Genomic DNA, 16,841 nt, shown 5'->3' on the forward strand with positions numbered 1-16,841 from the left:
AACTTCTCCAATACGAGTCCCTCCCACGGGAGACAGTTCTCCAGGAATTCCTCCAGCCCGAGTCCATCCCACGGGCAACAGTTCTCCACAAACTGCTGCAGTGTGGGTCACTCTTCCGCGGGGTGCAGTCTCTCAAGGCCAGGCTGCTCCAACCCCGGTCCCCCACGGGGTCACAAGTCCCACCAGGAAACCTGCTCCAGCCTGGGCTCCTCTCTCCACGGGTCCTCTCGGAGCTGCCTGGGGGCCGTGCCACGGCAGCGACCTCCATCTGATGCCTTTTCCTGGTCTTAAAATCAAGAGTCATACACGGTTAGAAGGGGAAAAGGGATTTTACCTTGGTATTTCTTTTAAGGATCCTTAGGTGTACACGTCCAGGTCATGTGCATCGAGATGCACCCTGCCGAGTCTGTCTCCCCAACATCGGGTATAACATTATGGGTTTTACTAATTAGCACATCTATCAAAGATTCCCCAATGAGAGGCTCGAGTGAGCCCCCCTCCCCAAGGAACCTTCCCCTGGATGGTTCTCTCTTGGTTTACAGAATGTGTTCTGGAGAGGACCTTGGGCTCTGGGGCACACTGATCCCTGGCTACCAAGCTTCTAAGATGTTGAGTCTCTCAGCTTGACAAACAAGTCCAAGAATGTAGGGGAAAAGCACTAGGAGTACAGAAGTTGTAAAAAGGTACAACAGGGGTATAAAAGAAAAGGCGAAAAATCTCCATGGCATCACATCCCACACTTCCTTCGTCCCACAGGTGAAGCCGGGCACGGCTGTCCCGCCCGGAGAGCTGGCGGGACACCGGGGAACATCACACGAACGCACGAATCACGGCAGAGACAGCGCACTGGGACACATCCCCCAAACGCAGGGCCGCCGGGAGAGGCGGGGCCGCGGGAATCACCACGCGAACGCAGCGCAGAGAAGCGGAGCAGAACGTTTGGCTCAGCGCGTTAGAGCGCTGTGCTGGCAGCGGCTGCAGCGCGGGTTCGATCCCCGCCACCCGCGGCTTCGCCGGCCGGTTCATCTCAGCAGCTCGGCCGTGCGGCCTCGCCGGGCAGCAGCGGCAGTGTTGGCCCGTGGCAGGGCGCGGTGCGGCTCCGGTACGGCTCCCGTGGTGCGCAGCCTCGGGGAGCGCACGAGCGCGGACCGGGATCCTCCGTCGTGTCGTGCAGCTGCCGTGGTGCTCCTTGCTCCGTCCCGCCCAGCGCAAGACTCCGCGTACGGAGCTCCACAAGCGGCGAACCCGCGGCCCCCCCCCCCCCCCCCGCACGGGGGCTCAGTAGAAGTAGTAGGATTAGAAGTAGTAGTAGTGAGCAACGCAAGACTGCGAAGGAAAAATGAGTTTCTGCCGGAGGTGGAGGAAGAGAAGGAAAAAAAAGCCGATCACCTCCTGCTTTGGAAGCACACCTAACTGCGATACTGGGAGAAAAAAAATCTCCCTTTTCGTGAAAATTAATTATTCTCTTCCACTAAAGCGCTGAATTGTTTTCCCCTTCCCTGTTCTCTCCTTTCCTCTTGTCCCTTTTTCTCCAGTGGAGACTCACAGCTGCCAGAAAGCCAGGGGCTCAGAATCAAACCGTATTTTTTTTTCTCAGTCTCACTTTTCGGCTGTTCAAACTTGTATTCTTTCCACTTTTATTTCCCTAAACCTACAGAAATAACTGGGGCAGGGACTAAGAAGACAGGAAACATACTCCAGAAGCGATCCAAACCAGTATGTGTTTTCAAATGGCAAAATGATGCTCTGTCCACAGCAAACTGTTGTTGGGGTTTAATTCCAGCAAATAATTGCATGAGCGTTTCACAGTGGGCAGTTTGGTTTTGCTCTCAGCTTGACTCTTCAGGAAGATTTATCCTGAAATATTTTCCAGAAAACTCCTTAAACTCTGCCCTGAGCAGCTTAAATTAACGGCAAACTGCAAATTACTAAAGCTGAGGTATGGTTTTAATGACAATTCCATCTAAAATATTTTGCCTTTTCCCGTTCTAACTTTCCCTTTCTCATCTGCCTCCTCCACACTTCTCGCTGGGCTTTTCCCACATGTTGTATCCCAGCAGTGAAGTCCACAGTGGCCTTTGCATTTCCCGAGGCTGCAGCACTTCTGTAGAGGAACTCGTTCTCGCAGAGACACCAGAGCTGCCAGTGCTGCACTAAAATGCCTCCCGTGCCTCTGCTGTTCCTCTGCCCTCTCTTGCCGTTGGTGCATTTCCACTTTTCCCTGCCTTTCCCAGTGCATTTCTGCTTGCAGTGTTCTTTTTCCTTCCTGTGGGCTGCACCAGTCTACTGTCTGTAATGCTTATCCTGCTGTAAAGCCTGGAAGCTACTACTATTTCCTCATCTATTTTAGGAGTCAGATTTTTGTCCCTGCCTGCCTGTCCTCACCTTCACTTGTAACTTCCCTTTTTTTTTTTTTTTGTCCTCGATTTTTTTTAACACGGTTTTATATCTCTTTTTTTTTTTTTTTTTCCCCTTCACACACAGTTGTGTTCTTGATCTCTTTTGTCTGCAGGGACCAGGGGATCACCTGTAAAGTTAATGGAAGAGTTAATGAGGGAATGTAGGAATGCAGGAGACGGCTATTTTTAGCGTGCTTCATCTTATGTAATCTTTTTTTTTTCTCCCCTGTGTGGTATCAAAATAGATACCAAAATACCAAATAGAACTCGGTTTCTGATAAACCTGTTTTATGTCTCAGTGTTTTACAAGAAGCCCCTGTAGATACTGATACTGCAGCCACCATGATAAAAATAAATGCTGTGGATCTGGTCATGTACACTTGCTCAGGAAAAACTCTCGTGGAAGGCAGCACCTTGGTACCACAAACTTGTTATGGACAGAGCTGAAACTTTGGTTTGTGCAGCAGATTCCAGTTTTTGTACATTTCAGTTTCGCTCCAGCCTTTATGTTGCTTTCCTTGCTTCTCTCTGAGCCTTTAGGAAGTTAAAACAGAGGATAGCAAACATCGTGCTGGGTCTGTGTCACACATTCACTAGGATCAGGGTATGGCTTCCTCTCTCTCTGTGTCTAGTTCCCCTTCAGAGTTAAAATAATGATGTTTTTAAGTATTTTGGTTTACCCTGTAAGTGCCTTAAACATACACATCAGTATTTCACAGCCCTTTTCATGTCCTGTATGGAGATGATGCAGCTTCCACAATGTTCTAAGTGTAAATACAAGAGACAAGCTTGAATAAATTTTGGGTGCTACAGACACATGTTCCAAATCAAGTTAGCTAAAACCCTGGGATCCTCACTGGAAGAATGTGTCATAATTTCTCTTTATTCCTAATATTAGGAGATAATTGTCTTTAAAATGTCTACTCAAACACAGTTTTAGCCTTCAGTGAGGACTTCTGGATGGGCCCATCCAAGTTTGGTGTGGTATTCTCCAGCAGGTAGCTATTTCTTCTCCAATAAATGAGTTATGAGTAAATAACTTCCTGCAACATCTAAGGACTGAATCCAAGACTCAGCTTAGAGAGTCTCCACACTATTCCTTGACAATGGGTTGCAGTGCATGATAAATTTTGCATGTTTCCAAGGGGGAATCTTTCCTCATGGAAGAGATTCCTACTGAGGGTTGTTATTAGCACATTCAGGAGAGACAATCACATGAGGAAATCCTTGAGCCAAGAACAGCTGTGGGCTGGGAGAGCATCGGGCAGACATTTCGTAGAAGCCAACCCTGTGCTTAAGCGCTTGTTTGCACATGTAGCATGCATCTCCCTCTTGTCAGGAGGGAGGATACTGCAGGGCAGGGACCCCATCTGACCTGGCACAGATGTTCTGTGCAGCAGTTCCCTCCCTGCAGCGCTGCGCTGCCTGTGGTAAACACCCCTCCACAGCTCTGCAGGGATAAAATACTTACTTGCCTCCCAGGGGCTTTGTGAAGCTTATCCCGTGTCTGTACAATGCTACACGAGTTCCAGCCACGGTGGGAAGCTCCCTGATTAGAAGATTCCTCTCAGATTATGGACTCCTGTATAAATGTTTGGTAGTTGCTTTGAATCCAGTTCTCAGATTCCTGCTATATTTTATCCCCTCTTTCTGCTGCTTCCAGAGGAATTGAGAGGGAGCCTCAGCACGCACCTAAAACAGTCCCAGCGGGTATGGGAACGCTCAGATGGCTGGTGGGTTTTTCAGCATCTGGCTTCTTGGCAAACTGGTCAGGCAGAGCTTTCTGTCCCCAGGTAGCACAGGGAATAAATCTAACTCAAAGGCTAGACATGGATCAAGATTGAAGCCAGCAGTGCAACACAGCCCCAATGCCATGTGAACACCACCCACTGCCTTTCATGAGCAGGACCTCAGTGTCAGCAGGGAGGTGTCAGAGGATGAACCAGGCTCTGCTCCATGGCGCCCAGCAATAGGACAAGAGGAACGGGCAGAAGCTGATGCCCAGGAAGTTCCACCTGAACATGAGGAAGAGCTTCTGTCCTGTGCAGTGACCGAGCACTGAACAGATTGTCCAGAGAGGGTGTGGAGTCTCCCTCTTTGGAGATATTCCAGAACCATCTGGACACAATCCTGTGCCGTGTGCTCTGGGATGGCCCTGCTTGAGCAGGGAGGTGGGACCAGGTGATCCACTGTGGTCTCTTCCAGCCTGACCATTCCGCGATTTAGTGATTGTGTGACCTCGCTGAAATTCAGGTCTTTGCTGTGAGGAGTAAATGAATGGAGAATGTAACTCAGTGACAAGTTTTCTTTCTCTCCATCCCTGACTACAATGGCTTGCTCATAAATCGGTGGGTAGCAGTCCCAGGGCCAGAAGAGCCGTCTCGTCCTCGTGAAGGCGGGATGGCAAGAGGCGAGATTAGATGGTGCTTCTACTCTCCGTTTCCTCAGGGAATGCCTCCGGAAGCCCATCAGGAAGCCCATCCCTGCCCGGAGCGTGGGGACAGTGCTGGCAGCCCCTCTCATGATGTCCCGGCGAGCGACCTTCGGTGCCCCAGTCCCCGGGACAAGCATCTGCCGCGTGTTTCGGCAGAGCCACAGCCACGGCCACCGGCGGGTTGGGGACACGCTGCCCACCTTCCCCAGTGCCGAGGGGTGCCCCAACCCCGCCGCTCCCCCTATCCCCGGAGGGGTGGGCCGGGGCGGGGGCGGCCCCAGCTGCATCCCTGCCCGCCCGCCTCCCGCAGCCAGTCGGGGCGGAGAGGCGGCACTCGAGGGCTCCTCCGCCAGCAGCCGGGCGGGCAGCGGTGCACATGGCATGTCTGATGGCGGCTTTCTCCCTGGGCAGCGCTTTGGTAAGGAGCGCCCTGCCTTCCCTCCCTGGGGCCGCGGCGAGCGCCGGGCGGGGGGCGAGGTGCGGGGCTGGGGGATGGAGATGGAGATGGTGCGAGGGCTCCGCGGGGAGCTCCCGAGACGCTTCCCGAGGGAAAAGCAGGGTCGGAGGGTGCGTCCGGGGCTACGTCCCGCCGCGGGGTGCAGGATGGAGGATGAGGGATGCGAGATGCGGGGTGCAGGATGCGGGGTGAAGGATGCGAGTGTGCGAGCGGCCGGCGGCGCACGGCGGGACTTGACCGCTAGTTACCTCTGTCTGTAGCTAAGGCGGGGGGATTATCGCCGAGCATGCTCCCTGCGCCGCTGCGCCCCGCCGGCTTCCCAGCGGATTTGCGGAGGGACCGTAACCTTTGCATAACACCCGGGGCCGGCGGGGGACGGAGCGGGCAGAGCCCGCAGGACCCTCCTGCTGCTGCGACCGCGCGGGCGCTGCCGTCCCCGCCGGGCGCCGGGAGCGGCCCGGCTCCTCAGCGGCTCCATCGAACTACATGGGAAATACCCCAAACTGTCCAAAAGCAGCCGAGAGGTGAGCGCGGTGCTGCGGAGCGGCCGCTCGCGGTGCCCGGCGCGCAGGGCTCGGTGCGGGCACAGCTCGGCGTGCGGGGCTGGGCATCACTGCGGGGCGGCAGCGGAGAAGAGAGGGGGCCGCGGGTGTTGGGGCCTACGGAGGGGGTTCAGGTGTGTCTGTGCCTTACACACGGCTTGGGTAAGTCCGTGGCTGTCGTAGCCACGTGGTTGCCCGGCTTTTTCCAAGCGAAGGTGATCCCAAGACCGGGAGGCGTTTGGAGCGTGCCAGGTGCTCCGGGGGGATCCTCACCCGTAGCAGGTGGTCCCTGGAGGAGGCAGGTGTGTGAACAGGCAGCTCGGTGCACAGAGTGACTGAAATTGTTTAATGTCCCGATAACAAAAGTCGTTGGCTTCATGCTTTCAGATAATTGAGTAGTCAGAGGCAAGGATCTTGTCCAAAGGGTATTTCTTTTTGAATCGATCTAAACTGGAGAAGCTCTGACTGTCACCTGAATAATCAAGGTGACCTGCTCATTGAGAGTTAGAGTTTGGATATTCCCTCCGATGTGTGAAGGTGCTCAGTGGTTCCTCGGAACAAAACAGATTATGAGTGCCATAGTAAGCCTTGAAAACATTCAGGGAAGAATACTGTTAACTCACCTTCTCTTAGGTTTTAGGGAAGTTCCCCTGCCTTAATTGTTGAGTTCTAAGATGTTTCACATTACTCTTGTTATGTTCAAATTACATACCATGGCAGTCAACTATTTAAGAATTTGACAGTAAGTGTTACTGGATACCAGACCTCTAAGTAAGTTGAGAGCACGATTAAAATCTCTTCCCTGAGAAAATGTGGTGAGCAGAGCTGCTTTTTTTCCCAGAACTTGGGGCTTGTGCACGAAGAATGTGAAGACACCAGCTATGGAGTGGTTATGCAGGAGTACTTTTTTTTCATCAGTAATTATGTAGGACTGTGGTTTTTCTTTAATGTTTTTGCCAGCATTCATGACAAATGACTGATCTGAGCTGTGCTGCTGTTACAGCAAAGATGGGAAGACCAGGAACCATGAGAGAGAGGATGGAAGTGGCACAGGGAAGAGGGGGCAATGTCACTTCTTATCTGAATTGGACAAATGGAGGGAAACAGTGGCAGGACCCGCAGCTCTGTTTGCATTCATGCATTGAAAAGTAGTGCAGCACATCTGCTTTCCAAGAGATAACTTTGTATATCCTTGGGCAGATGCGTTAGCATGGAAAGCCTGGCACTTAAGCCATCTACAGAAGTCCTTTCCTATACGAATCTGCATTAAAAATACGAAATTTCCTAATAGACAACTGTGCAGATGTTCAGCTCTGCTTATGACATCCACCAAACAGATGACAGCCAACAGCCTCTGAACTGTTCAAAATTCTGTTTAGCTGAAGAAAATTCATTACTGTTTTTTCTTTTGAGCTTACACACATCCTGTTCATATTGGTGCAAGGCACCTGTGCTGGTAAAAGGAGTGGAAAAAAATCCAGATTTTGTATGCATAATTTAAAAAAAGAAGAGGAAGGCTGTTGTCATGGTCAGGGGAGAAGGGGAAGGAGATGTAGTCCAAAAAGTGCCAAGTGGAATTGCACCGAATGCTGTGATAGGCAAATATAGCAAGAGGTACGGCTGTGAGCACAGAACTTTGACCTTACAGTGTCAGTGGTGCAAGAACTGGAGCAGGGTTTGTATGTTTATGTAGCTGATAAGATTGCCATTAGTTACCACTATTGAGCATGGAAAGAACTCAAGGATTTTGGGTGCAAAGCATTGTGCTTTCCTAAAAGACCTCCAGAAAAACCTTTTTTTTTACTTTTACTGTTGTCCCAGGTTGCAAAGTCTCCAGAACAGTCAGTGCAGAAGAAAGGGAGGCAGGAAACAGTATATTTCAAAATTCTCAGAAATATCATTTCACCTTTACAGAAGCATAGGCTGATCCAGAGGAACGAGAGCTTTTGGACATTTTGAGTGGCTGTCTTTTGAAATGTCTGCACAAGTAATTGTTCAGCCAGCTCCCTTCCCCCTTCAGCTCTGTCCCAAGCTCTGGAATCAGAGTAACGAGAACCAAATTCCTTAAGTGCATGAGAAACCAAATACAATGGAGACTAAACTTATAAATGTATTAATCTGGTGCAAGATCTGAAAGGAAAACTAGTGCTAAAGGGACTGTATGTGCTGCAAGAGCTCTTTAACCTCTTCTGTCAAGGCAGAATGAACAGAAGATTGCTTTATTTTACTCCTCTTCCACCTTTCAGCACATTACGGTGCCAGATTCTTGCATTGTCTACAGAATAATTCCTCTGATGCAGAAGGCTTTGCAACATGTTCCTAAACAAAAGTCTGTGAACTTTCTGCACTTCCCCTGCAGGGTGGCAGCAGTTCTGGTTGCACCATGGCCGAGCCAAAGTCCGTGTGTGTTTCAGTGGACGAGGTGGTCTCCAATGGCACAGACACCCAGGACATTCGACTCATGAATGGACACCTAAAAAAAGTGGACAATGCTCTGACAGAAGCTCACAGGTTCTCCTACCTGCCCCGTAGGCCAGCTGTGAACATCGAGTTTAAAGAACTGTCCTACTCTATCCAGGAAGGGCCGTGGTGGAGAAAGAAAGGTGAGGAAAACAAGGTTTCATCCACGAGAAGCTGTAGATGCAGTAGTTCATACAACTGCTTATTTCTGCCTCCCAATTCTTAAGTATGTGATGTAAATATAGTATTGCTGTGCTGCCAAATATCTGTCCTGTGATCCTGCCTGTCTACAATTTATTGTTGAGGGTGGGCAGAGCATGCAGGAGTTTAAAGATGGGGGTGGGGGAAATGAGGAGGCTTTGTTTTTTACTCCTGCAGTTGGCTGTTTTGTGAAATGGTTGTTTTTTCAGTACTCTTTCAGAACAGCGAGTATCTCAGAATTTCAGAAGGCATTAGACACCAGGATAAAAAATTCTTTTCTTTAAAGGCTATGTTTGGAAAGAAGTGCTGTGAGCTACAGGTCTCTCTGCAGCTTGGATGGGTCTCTCTAAGCTTATAATTTCTTTGATGAAATCACTGGCTCTTGCTGGGACTGAATCCTGTGGTTTAGTCAAGGACCAGGATGCTCTTTGGGTAGCTCCTTTGCTGATACACACTGCAAAGAGTTCGCAGCCTGCAACACAGGCCATACCAAAAGGTATTGGGCACTTCTTAAGGAAGAGAAGTGTTGGGAGTAAGAACTCTCAACTCTCTTTTTTATATATTCTTGGCTGATTCCAGTTCTGAAAGGTGGCTCTGTCCTTTCTCCTCTGCTTGGCAACCATTCCTTTAATACCTTCATTTGCTTTGTGTAACCGTGTGTTTCCTAGAGAGTTTTGGAGGGTTTTTTGGGTGTGTGTGACTAGTCCTCTCTGAAAGGAAAACTAGGTCGTGCAGTAAATTCCTGCCAGCGAAAAGAAGTATGCCCAAGGGAAAATATTGAAATCTTCAGGAGGATTCTGTGTACTAAATGATATAATTGCTCTTCCTTGAGGAATTCTCTCTCAGTAATGTAAATTTGTATGGTTGTGTGCTTTAGATCTTTTATGAGATAAGGCCCTGCCAGTGCAGCGCTCACCTGAGCCGTACTTGATACCTGCACTGGCTCTGAAACTGTAAGTCCACTGGCTTAAAGGTTCCACTTGAAATTGTTTCACCAAGTAGTTGGCTGCTGTCTGTAAATTGTGTTATTATCACAACACCAAGGCTTCAGTAGTCTAAAAATGTGTGGTATGAAAAGAACTGGAGCTGTTGCCATGAAAGTGCTACTGTATGTGGACAGGCTGTGCATACAATTGAAAGATCTGCAGATTTCATGCTTTAATGGGCTTTTCAACATCAAAACTGAATGTGGACACACTGGCCTTCTTTTAATTATTTGCTAGAATTGCATGGAGCCACATTGTCCATAGGAGAACAACTTGGTTTGGCAGCAACTTTGGTACATTCAAAATTATTCTTTATCTTATCAGAACAAACACAAAACATTGAAGGTTTTTTGTCCTCCAAGAAATAGAGCTATGCCAAAATGTCTCATTTAAGATTTAGAAGCTTGAGATTTCTAACTGGATCTTTTTCTCACTGGCCAGAAGTGATTGAGGGGTTCTATACCAAAAACCTCTGTTCACATTTACTGACGTGCCTGGGTGACTTGGCTTGAACAAAACAATGTCCTGGCAAAAATGTCCTGCAGCTGAAAATGACCTGTGGAGGGATTTAGCTCTGGGGTATGGCTATGACTGGCTGTGACATTTGGATTTGAAAGAGGAGATTGAACTTTCCTGGCTGCCTGTTTGCAGGGGTTCAGATCCTCCTCACCTGGTCCCACACCTTGTGTCATTCCTGGGACCACCAAGGACAGCCTTGGAGTGGCTGAGCTGCTGTCTGCCAGCAGCATTTGGCTCTCTTCTGCTTGCCAAGGACCTAAAACAGACCTGGGAGGTCTGCACTCAGTGCCAAGTGAGTGTGAGCCAAAGAGTGCTCTCACAGCCGGGAAGGTGAATCACACCCTGTGATTGAGGCCATGGCCAGCTGGAGGCAAGTCATTATCCTTCTCTTCATCAGTAAGAGCACAGCTGGAATATTAGATCGGTTTTGGGTGCCTCATACCAACAGAGATACTAGGAAGCTGGAAAGGGTCTGACAAAGGGGTAAAAAATTGTTCAGGGGACCTACAAAGAGCAGCTGAGGAGTCTGGGCTCATTCAGTGTAGTGAGGGGGAAGCTGGGGGATGGTCTCACTCTGGCATACAGCTGCCTAGAGGGTAGTTACCCTCTAGTAGAGGAGCCAAACTCCTGCCAGTGGTGCCAGATGATACCTAACGAGAGCCCATGGCCACACACTGCAGTTTGGGTGGCTTATGGTGGACCCCAGGAAATAAATACCTGTTCCCCAGGTGCAGCTCTGGAATGTGTCACCCAGGGACAGTGGGGCTTTCTCCATGACCAGGGAGTGTGGGAGATTTGGCTGAGCAGCTGATCTGATCTGGAGTTGCTGATTGTCTTGCTTTGAGTGGAAGGCTGGCCCAGGTGACCTCTGAAGGTCTTTTGCTTCAGTGTTTCAGTGAGTTGCTGGTCAGATTACGGAAACCAAACTTTCCTCACAGCCACATTCCCTGCCCCAGAGACTGGCTCAATATATTGGTTTTAACAGAAAAGATTTTCCATTAGAGAAATGAAAAACCAAATTGCGTGAATAGTCTCCAATGAAGGCAGGAACCAAACAATTCAGATTCTCTGAATGTTTTAGCGGTTCTGCAAGTAGAATTTCATTTTGTGTGTAATTTGGGGTATCTCTGTTTAAACCTGATGGATTTAAACCTGAGTGCATTACATGTAAAACTATTCTGACTGCCTTATACTGGTTTCTGCTCCAGTGGGAAACTGGGACTTTGCAGTGCCCAAGAGAAGGGCAATGTTGTGCCTCCAAACACTGGTGGTGGCTGCAGTTCAGCACTCCTTGTGGATACCCTGTGCTAAAAGTCTCTTTCATTGCTGTAATATGAAATATTTGAATTCACTTTTTATGAGAAGAGTAGCAGAAAACATGCTGGGGAAAAAAAAGAAAGGAGATGTCTCTCAGTTCACGTTGTTCTTGGGTGCTGGTTGTGGTAAGAAGCGATAAGGGATGCTGTTTCAAAAATACGCCTTTTAAATTAATGGTGTTTCTATTCTGAAATGGAGCTTGAAAAAGAAAATCTACTATTTCTACATCATTCTCTATGACTGTAATGAATTAGTTAAAACCTTTCAAGACTGTTGGATCACAAAGGCAGAAAGTATAGTTTCCTTGCAAAGACAATTTGTGCCAGCATGTTGGAGAGGAATTCAACTGAAGAGCAATTCCCTTCAGTTAAAATGGCATTGCAAAGTAATGTTAAGGTTAGGTTGTAAATTAGCAGAAGGAGGAATAATTAGTAGTGCTGCCATTGTGTTCTGTACTTAGCTTGATTGTTCAGACAATGCAACTCATGGTATGTCATGTCTTTTACTTTTCATTAAAAGCCCAAAGAAATGTGAATTTGTATTGCTTGTCAACAACAAAGAAGCTAAATAAGACATAGTAGACTTCAAATTGGAATTTTTCATTGATTTTTGTCTCAGCCTTAAACTGCCTAATTAAACTATTAAATATAATTTTCTCTTTAAATATAAGGAGGGGCATTTTGATTCTAAGTTTTATATGATAAATGCTTCTCTCGTTATGAGGCTTTATCAAATTCGTAGCAGAGATTGGTGTGACTGTGGAGCTGATTAATTCCTGGTGTAATTTCCCCTGAGGTCAGTGGGATTAACAGGGAAGGAATACGGCAGGTCAGTCCTTGATCAAAGCAGCTGTATCTGACCCATTCCATTCCGTGGGAGTTGTTGCCAAAACGGGAATTTTGAAGAGGTTAAAGAGATACAAGTTTCAGAAGGTCTCAGTCGACTTTGGCCTTTTCCCCATAAAGCTTCTAGGGAATTGGTCAACAGGTAGAAACAACTGTTCCTTCAGTTTTGAAGTAAGGAGATTTTTGAGTGACTTGTGAGGTTAAGGATCTTCCAGAACTGAAAATGTGTCTCGGTCTTTGAATCCAGTCTATGTTTGAGCATGTCCTGGGGGTTTTCTGTGGGTCAGCGAGGTTCAAGATTTCAGAAAGCCCCAGGACTCCTGGAGGAACTGTTGTGAGGTTAACATGGACTGGCAAAGCTGGAAAAAGGGAACTTCAGCACACATAGAAATAATAGGGCTGCTTAGCCCCAGGATAGTTCCCCTTTCCTTTAGGATGAAGGACCCAGCTAGCTTGGAGGGAAAGAGAAAGAGGAGAGTCCTGTGTTAGATCCAGTGTGGATCCTTAAATGTGAAAAAGCAAGATCTGCAGAGCTTAGAACAGAACGTGGCCGAAGTTTCACTGCCTTGTCACAAAGCCATTTATCTAAGGTTAGAGAAAGAGATGAAAGTGGGTCTTATCTTGGCTTCTGAGCTGTGTGTTTAAACTGCAGTTTGAAATGTAAATCACAGAAACACAGAGATTGGTTTTACCAGTTCATAGAAAGATTATAGATGTGTAGGTTTTCGTACTAGGACTGCCTGAAAACTGTTTGCAAGAGGATTTGTTAGAAAAGTCAGTGCCTCAGGATTCTGCCATTTCTGTTAAAAGCACCATGAAATAATCTGAATTGTGGTTTGGGGATGAATTATGTATAGTCTCCTATACAAAGGGGGCATGAAAAGTGCTTTGGAGCTTTCTGTCTAGGTCAAAGTCATTCAGCTTTACTTTAAAAAGATACATATACATTCTATATATCCATGAAAAGACATTAGCTCTATTCTTTCTAGGTGGCTTTGCTATAATATAGGATGGAAATAGAAATATTCTGCCTATTTGATGGAGTGCATCCAGCAAGAAAGCAGTGATAAATTTGCTTTCAAAACACAACAACTCAGGGATTGCTTTTGCTTTTTTTTTTTTCTTTCCTCTCACACTTCTCAGTATTCATGGTTAATTAGGCAGCGTTTTAGTTGGAAATTTCTCCGTTGTTATTTTTAGGACTGTAATGAGTCATTTGTGCCGCGTTCGAGTGTGAGTTCTGGTAGGATTTGGTCTCTAGTAACCTCTGAGGGAACGTGCTCCGGCCGGGCAGAATGCAGCCGGGGATTTTCGTGGAGTGGCTTAGGAGCAGTACAGAAATTCATGCTCAGCAGAAAACGCGGTATTTCTTGCTATTTTGGGTTTGTTCTGATGGCTCAGACATTTGGAAACAAACCGGAGAGGTGCTGTCTTTGCTGTCAAGGTTGTTGCTCCGCAGCTTTGAGCGGCAGCAGCGGGAGGAGAGGAAGGAAGGACCGGGCTCATTCCGGGGGGCTCCGAGGTGTCCGATGGGGAACATGGAGTCTTTGGCAGGTTCTTTGGTATTCATGAAAGGCGAGAAGTGGCCGTCACAGCCCGAGATAGTGTCATCAGAACAGCGCGATCTCTGCCTTGCAGCTCCGAGGGCTGTATATTATGTTAATACCGTTCTCTGCATAAGATGGAAACTTCAGCCGCTGTCAAACCATCAGCAGAGATTTAAACAGGCTGGGCTTTGCTCATTTGCCTCGGTGCTGTCTTAGGAATTAGTTCTGGTACACACGCTCGCACCGACCCGTTTCCTTTATTTAGTTGGGCGCCCTTTCTTTCTTCCTTTTTTTTTTTTTTTGCAGCATCCTTTCTACGACTTCATTTAAAAGATCCCCCCCCCTCCCCCTTCTCCCATCCCTTCCGGAGACATCCAGATGAAACAGAGGAGGGGAGGATTTGGCCTGAACGCTGTGCTGGTCCGTGCTGGGAGCCGGGGCAGGTGCAGTGCGGTGGAGGTGCCGCATGCCCGCCCGGCGCGGTTACTCGCGGCCGATGCACTGCAGTAACCCGGCGGGATGCGCTCCTGCCTGGTTGGCTGCTCCAGGCTCTGTTGCTAAGATGGGAAGGAGGGAGGGAAAGATGCAGAGCAGGAATGAGCAAAACCCACTTTCCGAGAGTTTGCTTTTTTTTTTTTTTTTTTTTTTTTTTTTTTTTTTCTTCCCCTTCGCCTCTCTCTGACAGATGGGTTGTATTGTTCTCGACCATTTTTTGCCTGCTTTGTCTGAGAGCGTGTTTTCATCTCGGAGAGGAGGATGTGTGCAAATTAAGATCCATATGTTAGGAAGAATAAACAAGTTAGGCCGGTTGCAACCAACTGCGATGCTGGTAAAAGGTTCTTTTTAGGCAAATATGGTAAAAGGTTCTTTTTAGGCAAATACTGTGTAGATTCGTTGGCAGCAGCTTAAGATGTTGGCAAAATCAATAAAAATGAGACATGATTTTTTAGCAGAGGGCTTCTAAGCACATGTTTTAACCTTGATAAAATCCGCGCAGTTTTTCTTTCAACACTTCGGCTGTGTCAAGATGGTAAAAATATACTGAGTAGTCACTGTTTCTGGAATAGTTCACAGTGTTTCATTAAGTGATAAATAACTCCCAGTGTCCTTTTGCATGTGTTCCATAAAACAGAGGTTATTGGGTACAGGTCTTGGTCAGCCCCTTTGTCTGATCCTTCTACTGTTTTCCAGCTGAGTATGACCTTACTTCAGCATTACTTGTTTTTCTTCAAGCAGATCCCATTGTTACTGTGGGTTTGGTTTTGTTGGGGTTTGATTTTTGTTTGCTTGTTTGTTTGTTTGGGGGGTTTTTTTGATCTGGAGCTTTTTTATAAATGAGCCTTGAGTTTGACTCAGTGAGTTTCGGTCACCGAGTCTTTGTGTGAGCAGAACATCATCTTCTTCTTTCACTTTGCTGTATTGTTTATTAAACCTAAACATTATGATCTCCTCACTATTTTTCATGCTAGCTAATGTTTTGATACATTTTATTAACTGCTGCTGTGAAAACTTGTGACTGAGGAAGGAAGTTTTAGAGAGATACCAATTAAAACATTTTTGAATTTATGTGCCAAGAAGTGGTCACAGTGAGTTGTTGGGAGTCTGAGCTCTGGTCTTTGTTGTTCCATCTCTCAGAGAACGTGTTAGGGTCTGGCTGCAATTCACCCTGACACCCTCCACTAGAACTTTCTGTATGCTGAGTGGGATTTGATGAAATGATTTATCCTCTGCACATACGTGGTCATGTCCTGCTTGGGGTGTTGAGGAGGTAGAGACAACGTGCACCATCATCTGGGTGTACTTCTGTCACATTTCAAAGTAGCTTTTGTTTCACTGGTCTGAAGATCTGTCTGAAGGCTGAGGGAAGATGAAGCAAGAGGCATTTTGCAATTGGAGGCTTCAGACATCACATGGTTGGTCAGGGTTTTCCACAACTTCACTAAAAGGAAATTGAAATCACAAGAGCAGCCAAAAGTAGAAGCTAACTCGAGTAAAAGTGCTGTTAAAGTTAATTTTTTTTTTGTGCACTTACATGCCACTTTGGAGAGTGCCTTCTGGAATTCCATGGGGTCTGAGCTTACCAGCTCACTCAGGCAGATTTTTGTTATCAGGGGTTTTAGTATCTCAGAGTTCAGCTTTGTATTCTCTAAAAAATTATTTGCTTCACTCTTCCCTCTAGCATTGTTCTTGTAGGTAAACTGGGGAGACAGAACATGGTACTACTGAGAATGTGGCAGGTCCTGCCTCAATTGCTTTATAATTCATATCTGCACTGCTTTATGATTTACATCTGCACCCTTTTAACTTTTGTCTTCTTCTAGAAAACAGTGTTCGGTCTTATTATTAAAATTAACATGTCAAGACTTACAAGAAACAACATGCAAGGAGAACCCCAGCAAGATTTACATGGTAGCTTAGCACGTGGGAATGAACTGATTTGAATTTAAAATTAAAGCGATGCAAACTGAAAGGTGGGTGTTCATTCTCAAAGTGAATGTCCTTGAGGCAAAACCTAAATGCAGCAGCCATGCTTTACCCCTAGAACCTCTGTGACTTGCAGAAGGATATGTGTCTTACATAAGACTGAGTTTTTGTCAGAAGTAAATTGGGAGTTTGGGTCATTGTGCCCAGGGTCCCTTCCTTTGCAGCAGGCAGCTGAGAGAACTGGCCACCTACCTTCTTGTGGGATTATTTTATTTTGGAACTTCAATAAAAGACCCTGGTGAAACATGACATCCATGCCAGATGACAAAATGCCCCTCTTTTCTTTTAGGTATTCCTTCCAAAAGACATCACATACAATTAATGTTGCCAAATCTTTTACCAGAAACTTCTGGACAAGATCTTCTCTCTCTTACCAAAAGCCTTGGGACAGTAAGAAGCTGAGGTGTTGGCGGTTCAGATTGCCTGACCACTGTGCCAGCTTTGAACCCAGCAGCCACCGATTTTTGGTTAACACCACTGGTACAGGGGACAACAAATCCACAAGCTCTTACCATGTGGAAAATTTAGTTTTCTTCTGTGAAAGAAATTTATAGTCAGAGCTTCAGTCCCTAGGACTGGCAGAGCGTTCCTTCTCAAGCCCAGGACCAAGCTTTAACAGCAATCTTCTTCCTGATATCAAAGCCTAAGTT

The 16,841-nt window shown here is 47.0% G+C and overlaps 1 protein-coding gene across 3 annotated transcripts in view; it reads left to right on the forward strand.

Moving 5' to 3' along the window:
• The first annotated feature begins 5,135 nt into the window (after positions 1-5,135).
• ABCG1 (ATP binding cassette subfamily G member 1) overlaps positions 5,136-16,841 on the forward strand; it is a 52,792-nt gene continuing 41,086 nt past the window's right edge. Inside the window, exons 1-2 of one of the 3 annotated variants that reach the window (XM_042033681.1) lie at positions 5,146-5,251; positions 8,192-8,435. In XM_042033681.1, coding sequence (XP_041889615.1) covers positions 5,210-5,251; positions 8,192-8,435 — 286 coding nt within the window. In that variant the 5' untranslated portion in view covers positions 5,146-5,209. Of the gene's footprint in view, positions 5,252-5,625; positions 5,815-8,191; positions 8,436-16,841 lie in introns of those variants that run through there. The other 2 variants (XM_042033684.1, XM_042033690.1) reach the window with 2 other exon arrangements.

The sequence above is a fragment of the Corvus kubaryi genome, unplaced genomic scaffold (assembly GCF_017639235.1).
Source record: "Corvus kubaryi isolate FWS band 111438036 unplaced genomic scaffold, C.kubaryi_AGA036_p1.0 133, whole genome shotgun sequence".
In the NCBI taxonomy this organism is placed as follows: Eukaryota; Metazoa; Chordata; class Aves; order Passeriformes; family Corvidae; genus Corvus; species Corvus kubaryi.